The sequence below is a fragment of the Phasianus colchicus genome, chromosome 10 (genome assembly GCF_987193195.1).
Source record: "Phasianus colchicus chromosome 10, bPhaCol1.hap1.1, whole genome shotgun sequence".
In the NCBI taxonomy this organism is placed as follows: Eukaryota; Metazoa; Chordata; class Aves; order Galliformes; family Phasianidae; genus Phasianus; species Phasianus colchicus.
The window spans coordinates 14,916,058-14,933,044 of NC_143445.1; the positions used below are offsets into that span (position 1 = coordinate 14,916,058).

Consider the following 16,987-nt stretch of genomic DNA (forward strand, 5'->3'; position numbering starts at 1 on the left):
CTCTGCACTGCACAACCTAAAGTGATTAGGTGACTCCATCCACATCTGCAGCTCAAGTCTTGAACTAAAATATACTAAAAAACCACTATTTTTCCTTTTAATCAAGGAGTTCAGTTATATCACATCAGGATACGCCCTGCTTCTCAACCACCTTTCACAGCCGCAATAATTCCTCAGCCACCCCAGCTGCTCGATGCCGGATCCGCTAATTACCTCGGCCATTTTTATCCCCTTAAGCTCCCACAAGCCTCACAGAAATAGGTGGGCCCAAGAGGAGTGGTGACGAAGCTGGAGCACCCGCGCCTTCCACAGCTGCACATTCTCATCCCACTGCCCCAGTGCTAAATTCAAACGCAGCAGTTCTTACGCCCGGGTCAAAATACTCGACGGCTACAAGGATGTACGGGGGAATTTCTCAAATATATTTGCACTTGAGATCTCAGTTCAACTTTTAATTCAACCATCAGTCAGGTGACTGCTTTTCCTCCCACGAGGATGAGGGCACCCCACATTTTCATAGAAGAGTCCTTCGGGCACAACACAAGGAAACAGCAGCAGCCCCTGCCCGAGGAGCAGCTGTAACAGCAGACAGGACTGTAACTGGATTCCACAGAGAATCAGACTATGGTTTGTTTTGGTGCATTTTGGTGCTGTTTAAGACAACAGTCAGAACAAGATGTATGGAAAAGCCCAACTTATTAAGCAGCAAAAGTTAATAAAAAGTGTCTGAGAGGGAAGATCACACTACAGCTGTTTTTTTTCCTCTACTTATTCCTGAAGCATCTATTATTGACTGCTGCTAGAGGGGGAATCCAGCTCTTTACATTGAATTTATAAGGCCTCTCATGCTTTCAGAATGACTCGGGGCTGCAAAAAGCAGGGCTTTCCTCACTTCTGCTGCTTATGAACTGCACACTGTTCAAAAAGGGCAGATAGTTTTCCCAAGCTAAGAGAAATCAAGTGGCTTCAGCCTCCAGAGCCACAGCTAAGCACATGTCAAAAACATCATGGAATTGTATGAGTTGGAAGGGCCCCTTCAAGGCCACCTGGTTCAACTCCCTGCACTGAACAGGGACACTCACAGCTCCATAAGGTGCTCAGAGCCCCATCCAGCCTGACCCTGGCTGTCTCCAGGGATGGGGCACCACCACCTCTCTGGGCAATCTGTGCCAGTGCCTCGCTACTCTCAGCACAGAAAGCTTCAGCATCACTTCAAATTACTCATCCATTTTTTTCCTGTGATTAAGATTAAAAAAAAAAAACAAAAACCTTTAAAACACCCAAGCACTACAGCTAATACTATTCTCACCAACATGACAGCACGTCCACACTGAACATAAATAATCACAAGTCCTCTGAGAAGAGCAGTTATCCCACAAAGTACTAGAAATTACTCCTTTTAGGCTTTCAGTCTTGTAGGGCACTTTCAGGAGTGCCATATTGAAACCTCAGACCAGCAGACCTGCCCCAAAGCTGTTATATAAGCTGAGCATCACTGACACAACAAGCTTTGGAGCAGAACATCAATACAGTGAGCCCCTAAGGTGAAGGCCCCCAGCTGCTCTGCCACTGATTTCATTCGGACTTAACACTTATTAGGAATTAAGTCCCTAGGTAGTGACAACAGACAGCTACATCACTTCACTGCTACTTTCACAGGAATCAAATTCACCAAAAAGTTGTCATAAAAGAGATTGCCTTCAAAAAGCCTCAGAGCAATGATGTTGCTGCATGCCACAATGCTCCTGTCCACAGCTGGGCAGTCCCAGGTCACAAGAGCTACAGCAGATTTTACCTGACAACCAAGAAGGCATATTTCCTTACACCAAATGAGAAGTTCCCTGGTTAACGCTTTCGTAGAAGTAAGAGTTAAGACCCCTTCAACACTCCCCATATGCAAGCCAAGCTGTTTCCTTCCCTTATCATCATGTACTAAAATATAAACCCAGTGACACCCTCCTTAACAAACAGCCTTTAACACAGCAGAGTAGCCTCTGTGTACTAAAGAGCCCACCGCATGAAGCAAATTTGCTCTTCCACTAGAAAATAACAACTGAAGCCTGGGCAACATCCATCTACACATGAATTTCACTTCTCCAGCTAATTGTTGTCTCCCACATTAGCAAGCCCTCCTCTCCAGTAAAATAATCCCTGAGCGCCTGAAGCTAATCACAAGAGAGCAGGAGTTTGCATTGTTCAAATTGCTCCTGTTATTGACGGATGCCCAAACATTTCTTTCACCCGCAGCCACTCATCCCAAAGTGCATCACAGGAGATAGTGCTGCTGATCACAGCCTCTTGTACCAAACCACTGACTAGAATGACACAAAGCATGGTGGTAAGCCTTGTCTAGCCCACCTTCTGTTTTAAGCCTACAAACTAGACTCTTAATTCACTTCACTAATTGCTGAAGGAGCCTGCAGGCAGCTTGCCACAAGCTGTAAGTGCACCAAGGTAGAACTGCAGAAGGATTTATGGCCCCATCAAGCTGTGAGCTGAATAGGACATTGCACCCCTGAGTCCCCTCCTTTAAAAGCCATAAAGGGATCTTTAATTAACAGAAATAGTGGCTTAGATCTTCTCCAAGATGCATAATCTTACCCAGAGCACAGGGTTTGCTGGCACCACTCTTTAACCACTGACTCCCAGGATGAGTTTTAGCCAGCAATGCACTCCTGCTCCCATCAAGATCTATCCCATTCCACTTATTTTACAGGAGGGGGTGAAGCCACAAGGCATACAACAGGTGAAAACACTTTTCAAGATTACTTTTCAAGATCTTTGAAGCCTCCTGCTTCAAAGTTGTTTTGCTCTCTGCTGATCATCTTGACTACAGTGCTTTGATAAGCCAGCAGAGTGGGGCTGCATCCCAGCTGATATATTTTGCCATCATGCAGATGAGCAAGAGCTCTGCAAACTGCCAACGAAAGCAGCAACTTTCAGCTGTGCCTACACAGTGACCAACATCAAAGTCTCCCTAGGAACGTTAAGCTTCACAATAAAGAAGTTAATTAAAAAAAACCCAACAACAAAAAACCAACAACCATGTCCACCTCCCCTGAAAAGAAAACCAAAAGAAAACCAGCAAATAAAAATAGTTGGCACAGCATTTGCCTTTCACAAGCTTTAGCCTACCTGCTCTGCAGCCATCCTTCCCTAGAGCTAAGGCTCCAACCGTGCTGGGGATAGCCCCGATTGCTCAGAGCAATTCCTCAAGAGCCAGTGCCAAAGCCCAAGGAAAACAAGGCATTTCAGCTCATTCCAACCTCATGCTTTCCACTCTTCACCACATTTTTCCCCTTCCCACCTTCGTGTGAGAAAGACCAGGAAAAAAACAGCAGCACCACAAAATGAAACAAAAAAGTTACCTTCCGCACCAGAAAGCAATAACAGTAAACCATTAAACTCAACCAGTGCAGCACAGTAATGCTTCCCACCCTAAAAAGCCATCTTCCACCACACAACCTCTCACAGAAAAGAGCTAGAACCAAAACAGCAAGGCTCAACTCACCAGTGGGACAAGCCAGGAGCTCCTGTACAAAGCAGCACCTGGGCTTTATACAGAGCATGCTCAGACCCCTCTCTGCAGCCTCGACCTTAAAGGCAGATGCCTCCCACTTTCACAGGGTGGGTACCTGATGCAGGGTACAGTTTGGCATTACTGTGACATGTGCTCAAGACCTCCTTAGAAAATAAGAATGGTTGCCACGGCCAGGAGATAGTGTGGTTTTCCTTGGTTTCCCCTCCAAAACACACTTGTAGCTTCACCATCTCAACTGCCTAAAGGTTAATATGGGGAAATCAGAAATGAATAAAGTATCTTGTCCTGGGTTGGCTTTCAAGTGATCTGAGCCCTTCCACTTTTCCTTAGCTTCCGTGGAGCTCAGCACCCCTGGCATTGCTTTTATGAAGGTTTGCATTTCCCCCATACAGTGTGTGAATTCTCAGAAACTGTCAGTGTGGTTTGTAGGCACGGAGCTTCATGGCTTCACATTGGTTCTATGCATTATAAATCCACGTTGCAAAAAGTGGGAAGAAATCATTCATAGTATGGAAGAGCAGAATGATTTGGAGCTTTTTTCTGTTCGCTGCCCAAGTTCAAGAATGTCATTTTCTGCTTCTTCTCTCCAAACAGATCTCATTGATGTACAGTTTTCAGTGTAGTCAGTCTCTGGACATGCAGATGGGGACAGAGAGATTCCTCCATGTAAGGTACTGTGTTTTTTCACAATATATATTCTTCTAAAGGAGTCAGTGGTAGACAATTTAGGAAACCCTGATGCAAAGAGAACATCTACTTGTATGAAGAAAGAAATTCCACATCACACAAATGAACCAAATGTATAATTAATATTATCTAAATAATGTTATCTACTATGTCTCATTTTATTCATATCTCTCAAAGTGCTCTACAAAGGAGGACAGAGTCATTATTCCCATTTTACCTGTGGGAAAACTAAGTCACCAGGAGGTCACAGGATTACTCATGGTTACTCAGCAAGCCAGAAATACTGCCTTGGTCACCTAACTCCCTGGGCTGGTGCTGCACAAAAGGGAACTGGTGGTTCTGGGAGGCTGACCTTTCATGAGGGCAGATAGTGGCAGGACAAGGGGGAATGGTTTTATACAAAAAGAAGGGAAATTCAGATTAGAGATTCAGATTAGAGATTAGGAGGAAATCTTTCACTTAGAAGATGGTGAGGCCCAGGCATAGCTGCCTGGAGAACTGTGGGTATCCCAATCCTGAAAGGCTTCAAGGCCAGATTATCCTGGGCAGACTGAGCTGGTGGGGAGCAGCCAGCCCATGGCAAGGTGTTGGGACTGGGTGGGATTTAAGGTCCCTTCCAACCCAAGCCACGCTACAATTCAGTGATACTGGGCATCTTGGTACAGATATTCAGAAAAAGCCTTGAATTCTTTGGGTAGAGCAGGCACTGCACTCCCTGGAGTAACAAACCCTCAGCCTCACTTATCTTAAGGCACCAAAAAGCTGATGCCCAGGAATGAAAATCACAGCTTCCAAAATGCTGTGAGTTGCTGTGAGCCACACTTAAAACTCAGGGTGAAAGCAGGACTCGAACTCAGATGTCTAGGCTAACACCTAACCTTTCTTCCTGGGTGCTTTCAGCAGTTAACTGCACAGCAGCCCCTTGTTCATGCATGCCTTCCTGTATCAGCCCTCTGTTGTCACAGGACGCAGGCTTGGTAGGGAAGCGAGCCACAGAGCAGAGAAGTCAGCAGCCTTCAATCTGACTCATGCAATCCCAATCATGGATCCAATCCACCCGTGCTGGGTGCTGCCTTCTCTGGTTACACATCGAAGGGCATCAAAAGAAACGGCAAACAATTTTAAGTTGATGAGCACTCCATTTAACTGCCCAAATCTTGCCATTAGTTGCATTTCAGTTTTTGAGTGGGGAGGGGGCTCCTCCTCTGACCCCATCACTGACACTTGAGGAACTTGGCAATGCTTGTCCTGCTGGAATTCCCCCCACTCTGCATTCTGACACTACCATGATTTGCAGACCTCGCTACCTAATGAAGCGCACAGCTGTGCAAGGGGAGAAGGAAGCAGGCTCTGGCAGCAGGGGACAGGCGTGTGTCTGGCAGGAGGCATCAGCTGGAATTCCCCACAGTGGGACCACGCTCACCCCAGCCTGTGTGACCAAGTGCACCCTGGAAGAGCCCAGCAAAGACCCTGCCCCAAATGCAGACTGCAGCAGTAGCAGCATAGGATCATCATAGAAGCATGGGGTTGGAAGGGACATTTAAAGCCATATAGTTCAACTCTCTGCAACAAATAGGGATGCTGGCAGCTTGATTGGATGCTCAGAGCCCCATCCAGCCTGACCCTGTGTGTCTCCAGGTTCAAGGCATCCACCACCTCCCTCGGCAACTTGTTCCATGATTGTGGGAAGGGTAGCTGGGAGAAAAGAGAATGACAGAGATGTGCAATAGCAATCTGAAGAAGCTGACTGCCCAAAGGGTGAGCCCCAGCCTTGGAAGCCTGCAGCCAAGGGTATGTGGGAGGCAAGAGAAGGGAGCTGGGAGAGACAGACAGCAAAAGGAGCCTGTGATACTGCTGAGGCCCTACAGCATCCTTCAAGGACTGGAGCTTCTTCGTGCTCCATAAGCAAATGACGCCTATATTTACATACTATATTTGCCCTGCTTCAGCTGTAAGATGGATGATGTTTCATACAATTTTGTCTCAGAGGAATGCTGACTGCATTGCCTTAAAAATCTCAGTGTTCTGATTGCCTGTTGTATGTGCATTCTGTTTTCTCTGTGACTTAAATTTCTCTTTTGGGTACATATGTGTGTGTGAGCGGAGGGGAAAGGTGGAAGAAGGATGGCTCAGCTTTCCACATGCTCTTTGCTCAAGCCTTCAGGACAAAACTGGCCCATAGCAAAGAAAGTGAAACTGCCTGCACAGAACGGTCCTCCTCATTCACCATGCTGAAAAACACATGGGGGATTTTCTCCCATTCATCATCTTCTTTCAGTTAGAGTCAGCCTGCATTTGATAATGCCCGCAGTGAATGCAGCATTTTCAGCCCTGCAGCATCCCCTTGGAGCACGTTACATCACCACACCCCACAGCAGCACCCTGCTCCAATGCAGGCAGCAGAGCTCCATGGGGAGAAAAGCCATGCACCTGCACTGTCCTGCCAAGGGGCTCCTGGCCTGGGCACTGTGCAGCCCATTGCAAAACACTGCTGGAAGCCAGACAGGTTCAGAACGTCAGCAGCCCAGGAACTGCATCTCATCATTCTCAGCCTGAAAATAGGGGCCGCTTCTATGTGTCAGAGGCATTTCTTTGTCCTCAGGGCTTCAGGAAGCAAACGACCCTTCCAGGACTAGAGATATCATTATCATCCCCTAATTGTTGGAAGAAAGTCACCCCTGATTTTTTTCCTTCCATCTGTTAGCATTCTATGAACTCTCCCAGACTTCTCTCATCGCCCATTGAACTCTGGACACCCCCTTCTCCACCCTCAGCTTCTCACCCATTCTTGGAAACCACCTTCTCAGCCAGCCACAGACATCCCCTGCCCTCCTGCGTGTCCCAAACACCCACTCCCTTTCTCAGCAAAGGCAGAGAGGGACAAAGCTCTGACCAAGGTGTCAGCCCTGCCACAGCATGTCTTGTGCCCTGCAAGATGTTTTTCTGCTCGCTGCTTGCTTGTACATACTACAGAGCCCTTGCAGCCTCCAGAAAACCACTCAGGAGCCTGAGCAACCCGCTTTGGGAAGCCTGGGGCTGGAGCACAAGGCTGGGGTTCAGCACATCCCAGCTATCTTTAGCTCAGCTGCTGACTGACCTGGCCGTCTTTGTCTTTCCAGTTCTCAGCTACAGCAATGCCATCAGCTTTGTAAAGCACACAGGGACCTGCTGGCAACCAGTACATTTCCAGGGCAACACTGTCTCAAGATTTTCAAAATTTAAAAGTCAAAAGAAAACTTAAATCTTCATCCATTTTTGAAAAGCACTAAAAAACCAATCAGAAAGCTGTTGTAACTCTATTCTTTACTAACTCACCTTTCCAGCTACTCCCAGCCCAAGCTTATTTGGGGTTCCCACAGAGGGGAGTTGTGGGAGCTGTCAGGCAGAGGGCAGAGCCTTGCTGCTGCAAAGGAGGCTTATTACAAGCAGCAGGAATACAAAATCCAGGTATTTTTAAGGCAAACTTGAAAATGAGAACTGCAAGGTAAACTTGACAGGCAAAGTGTTCTGAAGCCATAAAACATATTCAAGTTCATCACAAAAAAAAAAAAAAAAAAGAAAGAAAGAAAGAAACAAAGAAATCCCTTTGGTCTAAACAAAAAAAAGGACTTATCTATTTTAGATAATGCTGCACGGTAAAAAAGGAAACCCTGGTTTCATTGGGCAGCTCTGTTCCAGAAGGACAAGAGAGCAAAGGCAGGCATAAAACACCCAAAGCAGCCTAAACCACAGCCCAAAGCAGCTCACCATGTCCCTTCTAGTTATTCAATTCCCTGCAGCAACAGAAAATAAAGCAAAACAACCTCAGAAAAATGTTCATTTTTAAGTGACTACAGAGCTCAGCTATTACAGGCCTTCATCACTGCACCGGAGCAATTTGGGTACATATAAAGGAAAATCAAGCTGGAAACCTGAGCTTCCTAAGGATTTCTGAATTAAACCTCCCCTTTTCAGCTTTGCTTATCAGTGTCTTTCCACCAGCTCAGCATTTACCCATAACAACTTCAGCAGTTTGTTGCTGTCCGTTGTTAACAAGGAGCTTGTTCTCAGTATTTCCCACAGGAAACAAGGAGGCTTGGGTTTTCCCTCTTCTAATTATTGTCTGCTGAAACGCTGCAATGCTGAGCACAGCCAGTATCTCTCAGGTTTCACTAGCTTACCTCCACCATGCCAGCACAGAGACCACAACACAGAATGAGAAATTGCTGTATTTATTACAGGTGGTAAAATAACTCAGCCAAGCACATCAGAACTTCAGGAAAGCAGCAGGGTTTCATGCATCTCTCATGAGATGCTGTGTGGCTCTGGGAGGAGCCAGAACTAGGAAAGCATTGGGCATCACAGCACACCAAGCAGCCAGTTCCAAGATCACAGAATCCTTATGGTTAGAAATGACCTGTAAAATAATCTAATCCAATCATCAACTCATCACACCATGCCCACTGACCATGTCCCTCAGTGCCACATCAGCACAGTTCTTGAATTCCTCCAGGGATGGTGACTCCCGAAGCTCTCTGGGCAGCCTGTGCCAGTGCATCACCATTCTTTCTGGGATGAAACTTTTCCTAATATCCAACCTGAACCTCTCCTGGCACAACTTGAGGCCATTTCCCCTTGTCCTATCACTGTTACCTGGGAGCAGAGTCCAACCTCAACCTCACCTCAACCTCCTTTCAGGTTGTAGAGAACAATAACATCTCCCCTGAGCCTCCTCTTGTCCAGACTGAACAATCTCTGTACCCTCAGCCTCGCCTCACTGTGCTCCAGACCTCTCACTGCTCCATTGCCCCTCTCTGGACGTGTTTGAGGGCCTCAATTTCTTGTAGTGAGGGGTCCCAAAGTGAACACAGTACTCAAGGTGTGGCCTCACACTAAATGCAGTCAGCATTACACAACCAGATGCTATTGCCCCCATGCACACAGAACAGACAGGCGGCTGGTGAGGGGACATCCCAGCAATGGGACACCCCAGGTGGGTCTCAATGTGGCCCTCCACCAAGAGGGAACAAAGTGAGAGAAATCCTGCAAGGCCTTGCTGATCCTCAGCCCCGGGATACTATGTGTGGCAGGGCCTGTCGTCACGTAAATGTAATTGGAGAGGGGAGGGACTGCTTCCCCAGACAGCAAACACGAAGTTCTTTTTTAGGACAGGAGGGTCTCAGACTGTCTGCTGTGAGAGGCTGGTGACATTTTGAGCTGAGCCAGGTAAGACTCTCGGTCCACGTGGCATCTACACTTCCTGAGTCTTTGGTTACACAAATTCTTTTCTCGATAAACTGCTTGGGGAATGCACAAAGTCCCTCTCTCAAGCTCTAAGGAAGACTGAATTTTACAAAAAATATAAATCATCACGATAACACAAAAAGTCCCCAAAACTCTTTAGAAGCAGGAAACTGTAAAGAGCAACATCCTGTGTTTCAGTAAATAATTAAAATGCAAAAGAGAAACACCGGCAAAACAGATGTTAGGGGCAGCCCTGAAATCTGAATTTAGCTGAAGGTCCCCCACAGCCAACCTGCTAAGTCCAGTGTGCTTTGGATGATTAAAAAAAACACCCAATTTCCTACCCTACCACCAGTGATACTCCTAGAGGAGTACGAGGTCTTCTGCTAAATACAGAGCTGGCTGCGTTTTTCGGCATTGAGCAACTCTGTGGCAGGCCTGCTATTGCTAAGCCCAAGGGCAGAGAATCCTTCTCTCAAAAAAAAAAGCACTTGCAAAAACCTTTCACTATGTCGCAAAATAGCTGCTAGACAGGGCAGATGAAGGACAAAGGATTAAGAGCAGATTACAGTCCTGGAAGACAAGGACAAGAGAAGTGCTTATCAGAAACACCACCAGCGTGCAGGGGAACAGTTCCTGCCCTGCTCACAGAATCTTTGCTTGTGCAACTGCACTTGGTGTTAAGAAATTACAGAGTAGGCTCCCTATAATTTCATCAATACGCTGCCACTCCTAATGTGATCTATGGTTTTTGCTTGTGATTATCTCAGAGCACGAAGCTTCTGCAGTGCTGTAAATACACCAGAGTCCCCAGTTTTATCACAATTAGGAATCACGTTGCCAGCCTGCATATTTTAAGAAGAAAATTCTCAAATGAACAAACTTGGAAAAAAAAATGTAAAAGCATTTTTCATTTTTCAATTCCATATCTGACCACCTAAGCCCATGGCTTTACCCCACCAGCTCTTGGAGTTCAGACAGCTACTGCAGCTGATTCAGGGCTGCACACACAGCTGCTGCTTGCAAGGCCCAGTAGTTCAGCAGCATAGTGCAAGCTTCTTTCTATGCATTTATTTTCAGCATGCACCAACTCAGAGGCAGACCAATGTTGTCCAGGCACTGAATCACCGAATCTCCCTAGGAAAAGGTTTTGTAAGCAGACTTCTTTTGGTCTTGCCAAGAGCCTGCTGAACCACCCCCCAGCAGCAGGGTTTCCCCCTGCTCACTCTTTATAGCTCCATGTGCTAAGTGAATTCCCCTCCCTGCGTCAGTATTTATCACATCAGGCCACCTGTGGCATTCAAACACCTGATAGGAAATGACTCAGCAGCAAAATCCCACCAGGAGATGGTCTGTTATACCATAGTAAGACACTAAGTAAGACACTACATCATATAGGTAAGTACTAAGAACAGGTACAGATGTTTTCATGAAACTATGTAAGCAGGCAAGACAGTATCAGCAGATCTAGTCAAACAAATCTCAGAAATCTATCACAGCTAAACATTTTTCTTCTAATTATTTCTATTTTAACCACAGATTGCAGCTTCTCAAAAATTAGATTAAACAGAAGTCAAAATTTCTACGACAGAATAACCATTGGCTCCCAGCACAACGCCTGAGCTCCCAGGAAGGTTTTCAGAGAAACACAAAACTAACTTAGAGCTCAGTTCCTTGGGAAGGCACCAAATAGATACCCAGGTTTCTTTAATTTTTTCCTTGACCAGACCTCCCTTCCTTACCCTTCCCTTGTGGAACCTATGAACGTTTTCCCAAAGGGACTCAATACCATTTGGTCACTTGGACTTTTGCTCTATCTCAGGCCAGAAATCCCCGTTTGTTGAAAGAAGCCATGGCAAATCAGCTAGTAGCAGAGTGGTACCACACAAATCAGCAGGGGATTATATTTATAACGTTTACCACAAACACCCTAAACATATTTAAACAGATGAGCTATTGAGAATTTGATTCTTTAATCTTGTCAGGGTTTCTTTTTTTTTTTGGAAGTTGAGCAAGATCCGATGAATTAGGTATTCTCTTTTCAGAGTAAGAAGGACCACATGAAAGACTTTGGATATTCTCCTTCCAGTCCTTTGGGAGTTGGAAAATGGTCGATTCAGTTCCACCTTAATCCTTTAAGCAGCACTAAAAGGGCCTCCAAGCAGTTAAGCATCTTTTTTTTGACACGGAAGAACCAATACTGTGCTTTGAAGAGGAAAAGAAAAAAGTGATGTCTTTGGCAGTGACTGGGATAGGTCCCAGCATCCTCAGCACTATGAGGATTCTGTCATGGAGAAGAGGTCTGGTGGGGAACAGAGGAGGGCAGTGAGGGAAGAGCAGAGCTTATGGGAAAGGAAGAAGAACCATATGCTGCTTTTGGGCAGTGTTTTGTAAAAATCTTCTAATCCCATCTTCTGATGAGACAGTGCTATAAAAGCAGGAGAACAAGCAAAGAACACACCTCAAAGATAAAAGGAACACCTTCCCTCTCACCTCCACACATCCTTACCAAGGTGGCAGCTGAGATGTCCAGCGCTGGCAATGTAACCCCTGCAGAGCTGTGCCACGAAGCCCTGCCACTCATAGGGCCACACTGCACGCTGACCCTTCCTGCACGTCCTGCACCACGAGCTGCTCAGGACTGCTTCTGGTCCCTCTCTACATCTTTGGAAAGTACCTGCTGCACCCCCAGCTGGCTCTGCAGAAAGATCTGTACTGAGCCACGTGCCTTTCCTCACTTGGCTTCAGGTCTTTCTGCAATAAGGGCAGATTTGGGCCCCCCCTCTCAAAGGTGGGGGGCAGATTAGATCTGTCAGCCCCGAGCAAGAGTTAAGTTATTTTATTTAGCACAGTGTAGCACAAAGAAAGAAAAAAAAAGCATGCAGTTGCCTAAATGCAAGCATTATGCAGAGCTCTGCACATGGGATGACATCTTCCTGCAAGGTACTGCCTTGTAACAGCGTAAGCACTGCTCTGCTCCAACATCCCCAGCTAAACCAAACCAGAGTAGCTTGCATGGTTCACCTAAATATGGTCCCTTCCAATCCAAAAGGAAGAAAGCTGCTTAATTACTAATCGTTAATGAGAGAGAACTCTGCCTATTAGCAACAATAAGAGGTACAGAGAGTTTTTTGCCTTCAGTGCATTGCAAGCATTAGCATTGGTGAGGCTCCTAACTGATAATTGCCATCTGGTTGCCAGCTCCATATGGTAGGTGTGGGAACTGAAGGAGAGAGGTGAAGCCACACGTGCAATGCTCCTGATGGAAGATCCCTGCTCATCAAAATCCATATGGCTACAGAACCCAGCAGAAGATGCTGTCATGTCCTGTGCCCTTTTCCTCTTCCTCACTCCAACTCATTTCTGATAGTTTCTCCAATTCTCCATTACCAACAGGTTTTCTGCATAATTGGCCAGTTTTTGTTTGTTTTCCCCATTTGCTTGATGGCTTGTTCTTTTATTTATTCTTAGCAACTCCTCAACCAAAACCCAAGGCCATGTCTCCCCTTGTGCTGAGAACACAAAAACATAAATGAAAGAGGAAGGAAGAGTGAGATGCAAAATGCCTTCAAAGAGGGAAAGACTGGTGGTGCATTGGCACAGGCTGCCCAGGGGGGTGGTGGAGTCACTGTCCCTGGAGGTGTTCAAGAACTGTGGAGATGTGGCACTAAGGGACATGGTCAGTGAGCATGGAGGTGATGGGTCAACAGATGGACTTGATGATCTTGGAGGTCTTTTCCAACCTTAGCGATTTTATGAAAACCTCAGTGACCCAAAATGCTGGGGCACCAAATTAGCAGGGCACAGGGCAAGCAGGGCAGGACCCAGCATAGAGCACAGGCAGGTGCAGCCCCAAAAGTAGGCAGCTCCTGGTTGAAGCACAGCCTAATGACCATTATTTCCAAGAACACAAGTAACTTATCTGTAAACAGCACTCCCCCAACCAGGCATTAGCTGAAAAAAAAAAAAAAAAAAAAAGATAAGCAGCTTTGGAGAGTGAAGCTAATTACATAGCTGTGAACAGCTGGACTTTGATCATAATTACAGTGCTGTCCTCCTTCTGCATTAGTGGCTTCCAGCTGCAGCTAGGTGGGCATTTAGGGAAGGTGGAGATCCTTCCCCATGCCAAAGGAGGAGGGAGTTGTCCCATGTCCCAGCTGATCTGGCTGTGAGAATGACACCCTTCCCCCCCATTTTAACAGCACTTCTAACACTTTCCACAACTGTTCTGCCAGCATGCCTCAGCTCAATATTATCCATTTGCTCTTTAGATTATTATTTACATATAATTTTAAGGAAAGATATTAATGCAGCCCAAGTTGCAGAGAAGCACGTTGGTGTAGGCTAAATAACGCGCTTTGACCACATCAAAGCAAAAATGTTTCAAAGCGTGTAAAATAAATGCAATTATGAAACCGTTCAGTTTTGTTATATCAGTCAGAAGAATGTCACCCAGCACATCCCAAAAGGCATCCCATGCGCAGAGCCTCAAGCTGAGCACCATAATGTCTTCCCACTGAGAGAAGTATTTCGGGATCCAGCTCCCCGCTGATTTCGACCACGCAGAGGACAGCCACTAATAACTGGACAAATGCCACTCTCCGTTCATATAAACAGACATGTGGAACAGCTGAGACGTGTTATTACTCTAAGCTACTACATCTTGGTCAGGTTTTACAACTGAGGGGTGTCACAAACTTTATCTGTCCCAAGCTGTCCTGAGGCTTCCCACAGCACAATGGCCACTTACAGAGCCTCACTGTGCTGCTAAGGCACGTGGCTGGGACCAGTGATTTGTTGGAGGACACAGACCTAATGGTGAGGAAGGCCCACTCTAATGGGTCTACAAAGTACAGCTAAGGGAGTTTTATTCCCTGATTCTTGCTCCAGCTGAGATTTTTGCCTTAGTCACAGTCCAATTCTACAGCTCTGTTCTTCGACATGGGATGGGACAAACTGGCAGAGTTCACAGGCTCTGGGAGGTAGCTCCACAGCTCAGGTACCACTGCTGGTGCATCTTTGGACTTCCCAATATATTAAAAAATATTTTTTCAATTTTCTATTTGGGAATTTGATTAGCTGTAGCTTCCAAACACTGAAAGTTGGACTTGAAGGAAGTAGGATTTGGTGATCCTCACGTGTCCTTTCCAACTTGGGACAGTTTGTGATTCAAAGATCCTTCAAGATGCTAAGACCCCACTGCTGCAACCTCCAGTGCACCTTCCCAGATGGGTGCTGCTCCCTCAGTGGGTTTTTGGGACAGCAAAGCGTGACTGCATGTAGCTGGCAGCCCCGTGTTGGTGCTGTGGAAGAGAAACCAACCCCCCCTGCTTCATTCCACATTCCTGCACTGTGGCAGCATGGCCAAGTACCGCTCGCTATTTGCCAGCTCCCCTCCTCTCCTTTCCCAGCACAGGGAGCACCGAAACCACAGTGACACGGAGCACGTTAAAGGAGAAAACAGCAATGCTGCAACAAATCCTGGCAGTGGAGGGGAAAGAAAAAGAGATCGCAGCGGCCAAGCGCTCAGCTATGCAACACATGCACCGTGAAGAGGAGCAACACATGCACCATGAAGAGGATGAGTTAAGAGTTAACCCTTCTGCAGACAGAATGCCGCGGTGAGACAGCAGCCAGAGCTTTTTCCAAGCACGGCCAGAAAGGAGCCTTAAAGCAGCCCAGCAAGCGACCCCGCTCTGAGGATTTCACCTCTCCAAATTTTACGACTGGAAAAATACCATCTACATGTCATTTACATGCTTAAATATAGTATCTCCTATTGGGAGAAACAAACAGACCGACAATGTGACACCGTGATACCTCGTGCGGACACTCTCTTTTATCTGCTGGAAAGTTCTAAAACGCAGCTTAACAACAAAGCTAAAATAAGAGTGGCTGTCAGATTCTGTGCCGGCTGTTAAACAGAATGAAAATATATTCTTTGAAACGTGCTTTCGCTTAGAAGGAGTTTCCTTTCTGGGTCTTTTAAATGATTTATTTATCTTTTCAATTCCCAAATCTCAAAGCTTATGTTGGACTCGATGATCTTTAAGCTCTTTCCCAACCTGAGTGATTCTATGATTACATTCTTTCCATGAGTTTTTACACTTAAAGACACAAACAAACACATATCTTGCTATAGAAAGTAACAGCAACCCGTGCACTTCCCAAAGCACTGAGTAACCTTCACCTCCAAAACGCTATCAGCTTTCACGTTATTTATCTTATATTTTTCCTCTAACGCCAAAGAGGAAGAGGCCGATATCTTAAGCGGATGCCTATAATTAAACAGTAACCTGTTAGAAAGCCAAAAATAATAGTAAGCTCCACTGAGCATGAAGAGAGTGGCACATTTTTTCCGCGTGCAGCCCAGCTGCCCCCGGCCGATAGCAGCAAGTTAACAATTACACGAGTCACAGAGATCAGAGCCGCGATAGGAGAGGGCTACGTCACACCCGGGACTCACCGCGGGATGCAGGGATCGGGGTAGTACTGCAAGGTGCTGAACGGCGCCGCTTCAAAATTCATTTCCTTCCAGCCCCTCTTAGGGCACGGGCAAAAAAATAAATAAATAGATACAAAGCCAGCCGGCCAAAAGCAATAAGGTCAAGTGGTACGCCAGATACAACTTTAGAGATTTATTTTACACTTGCAGATGGGTGGGATCTCCCAGGGGCTTGGCCAATGGGATTCATCAAGTGACCTGAGTATCACCACCCGTCCCTCCTCACCAGCTGGGCATCTTCTGCGCCAATATTTCCCCTCCTCTCAACATCCTTAATAAACTCCGGTGTACGTCGGCCGCACTTGTTGTTGGGAGCTCATCTGGGGCATCTCTGAACTTCTGATCTCGTCGGCCATTGGTTGCCTTCCCGCCTGACTTCACAGTTTAATTTTGGCAGCTCTTGCGATTTTGCAAACTGCCACAGCCGCTGGTCATCCTCAGCTCCAGCTGGCCGGAGCTTCCCCTGCCCGCACTGCATTTTGTCGTGCTCTAAAAGCTTCCCTGGGGCCAATACCTGCATGACACAGCCTGGGGAAATTTTCTTTTTCAACCTCTCTCTCGATGCAGTTCAAACTGTCTGTTGTGGTTGTAGTTTCAAAAGCAGAATGATAAAATACAGGGAAATTCCTCATTTAAATTTAGCTCTGAACTTCTGTGCCTCTGTCCACCCTTCATTTCTCACCCACCCACCCCCCCCCCCCAAGCACCAGAGGTAATTGTTTATGTTTCACCCCATATCTTTTTATGGTTGTTTTTTCTTTTTTTCCCAAAGAAAATTGAGATATTTGTGTTAGCATTTTGAAAATATATTTTTTCCATTTTTTCCATGTGAAAAACTACAATACTTTCAAATATCCTGAAAAGTAAGAAGAAAGAAAATAGGGATGTCTTTTTCAAACCACTAAAGCCTGAAGAAATAAGAGCAAAATTAAGTCCACCATTACCTAAGGTGAGAGAAAGATCAGATTTTCCTGAAGTAAACTGAAAACCAAGAAGGGCACCTCTAATCCCTTCCCCTTGCCTTTTCTTAT

At 46.1% G+C, this 16,987-nt stretch overlaps 1 protein-coding gene across 9 annotated transcripts in view; it reads right to left on the bottom strand.

Annotated features, from left to right (window-relative positions):
* The window catches only part of TP63 (tumor protein p63), a 162,850-nt gene that overhangs the window by 79,308 nt on the left and 66,555 nt on the right, over positions 1–16,987 (bottom strand). Inside the window, exon 1 of one of the 9 annotated variants that reach the window (XM_031603419.2) lies at positions 15,918–16,602. The exons of 6 other annotated variants lie outside the window; for them this stretch is intronic. In XM_031603419.2, the coding sequence (XP_031459279.1) occupies positions 15,918–15,979 (62 nt within the window). In that variant the 5' untranslated portion in view covers positions 15,980–16,602. Of the gene's footprint in view, positions 1–3,368; positions 3,394–3,511; positions 4,067–15,917; positions 16,603–16,987 lie in introns of those variants that run through there. 2 more of the 9 variants (XM_090147406.1, XM_090147407.1) reach the window with 2 other exon arrangements.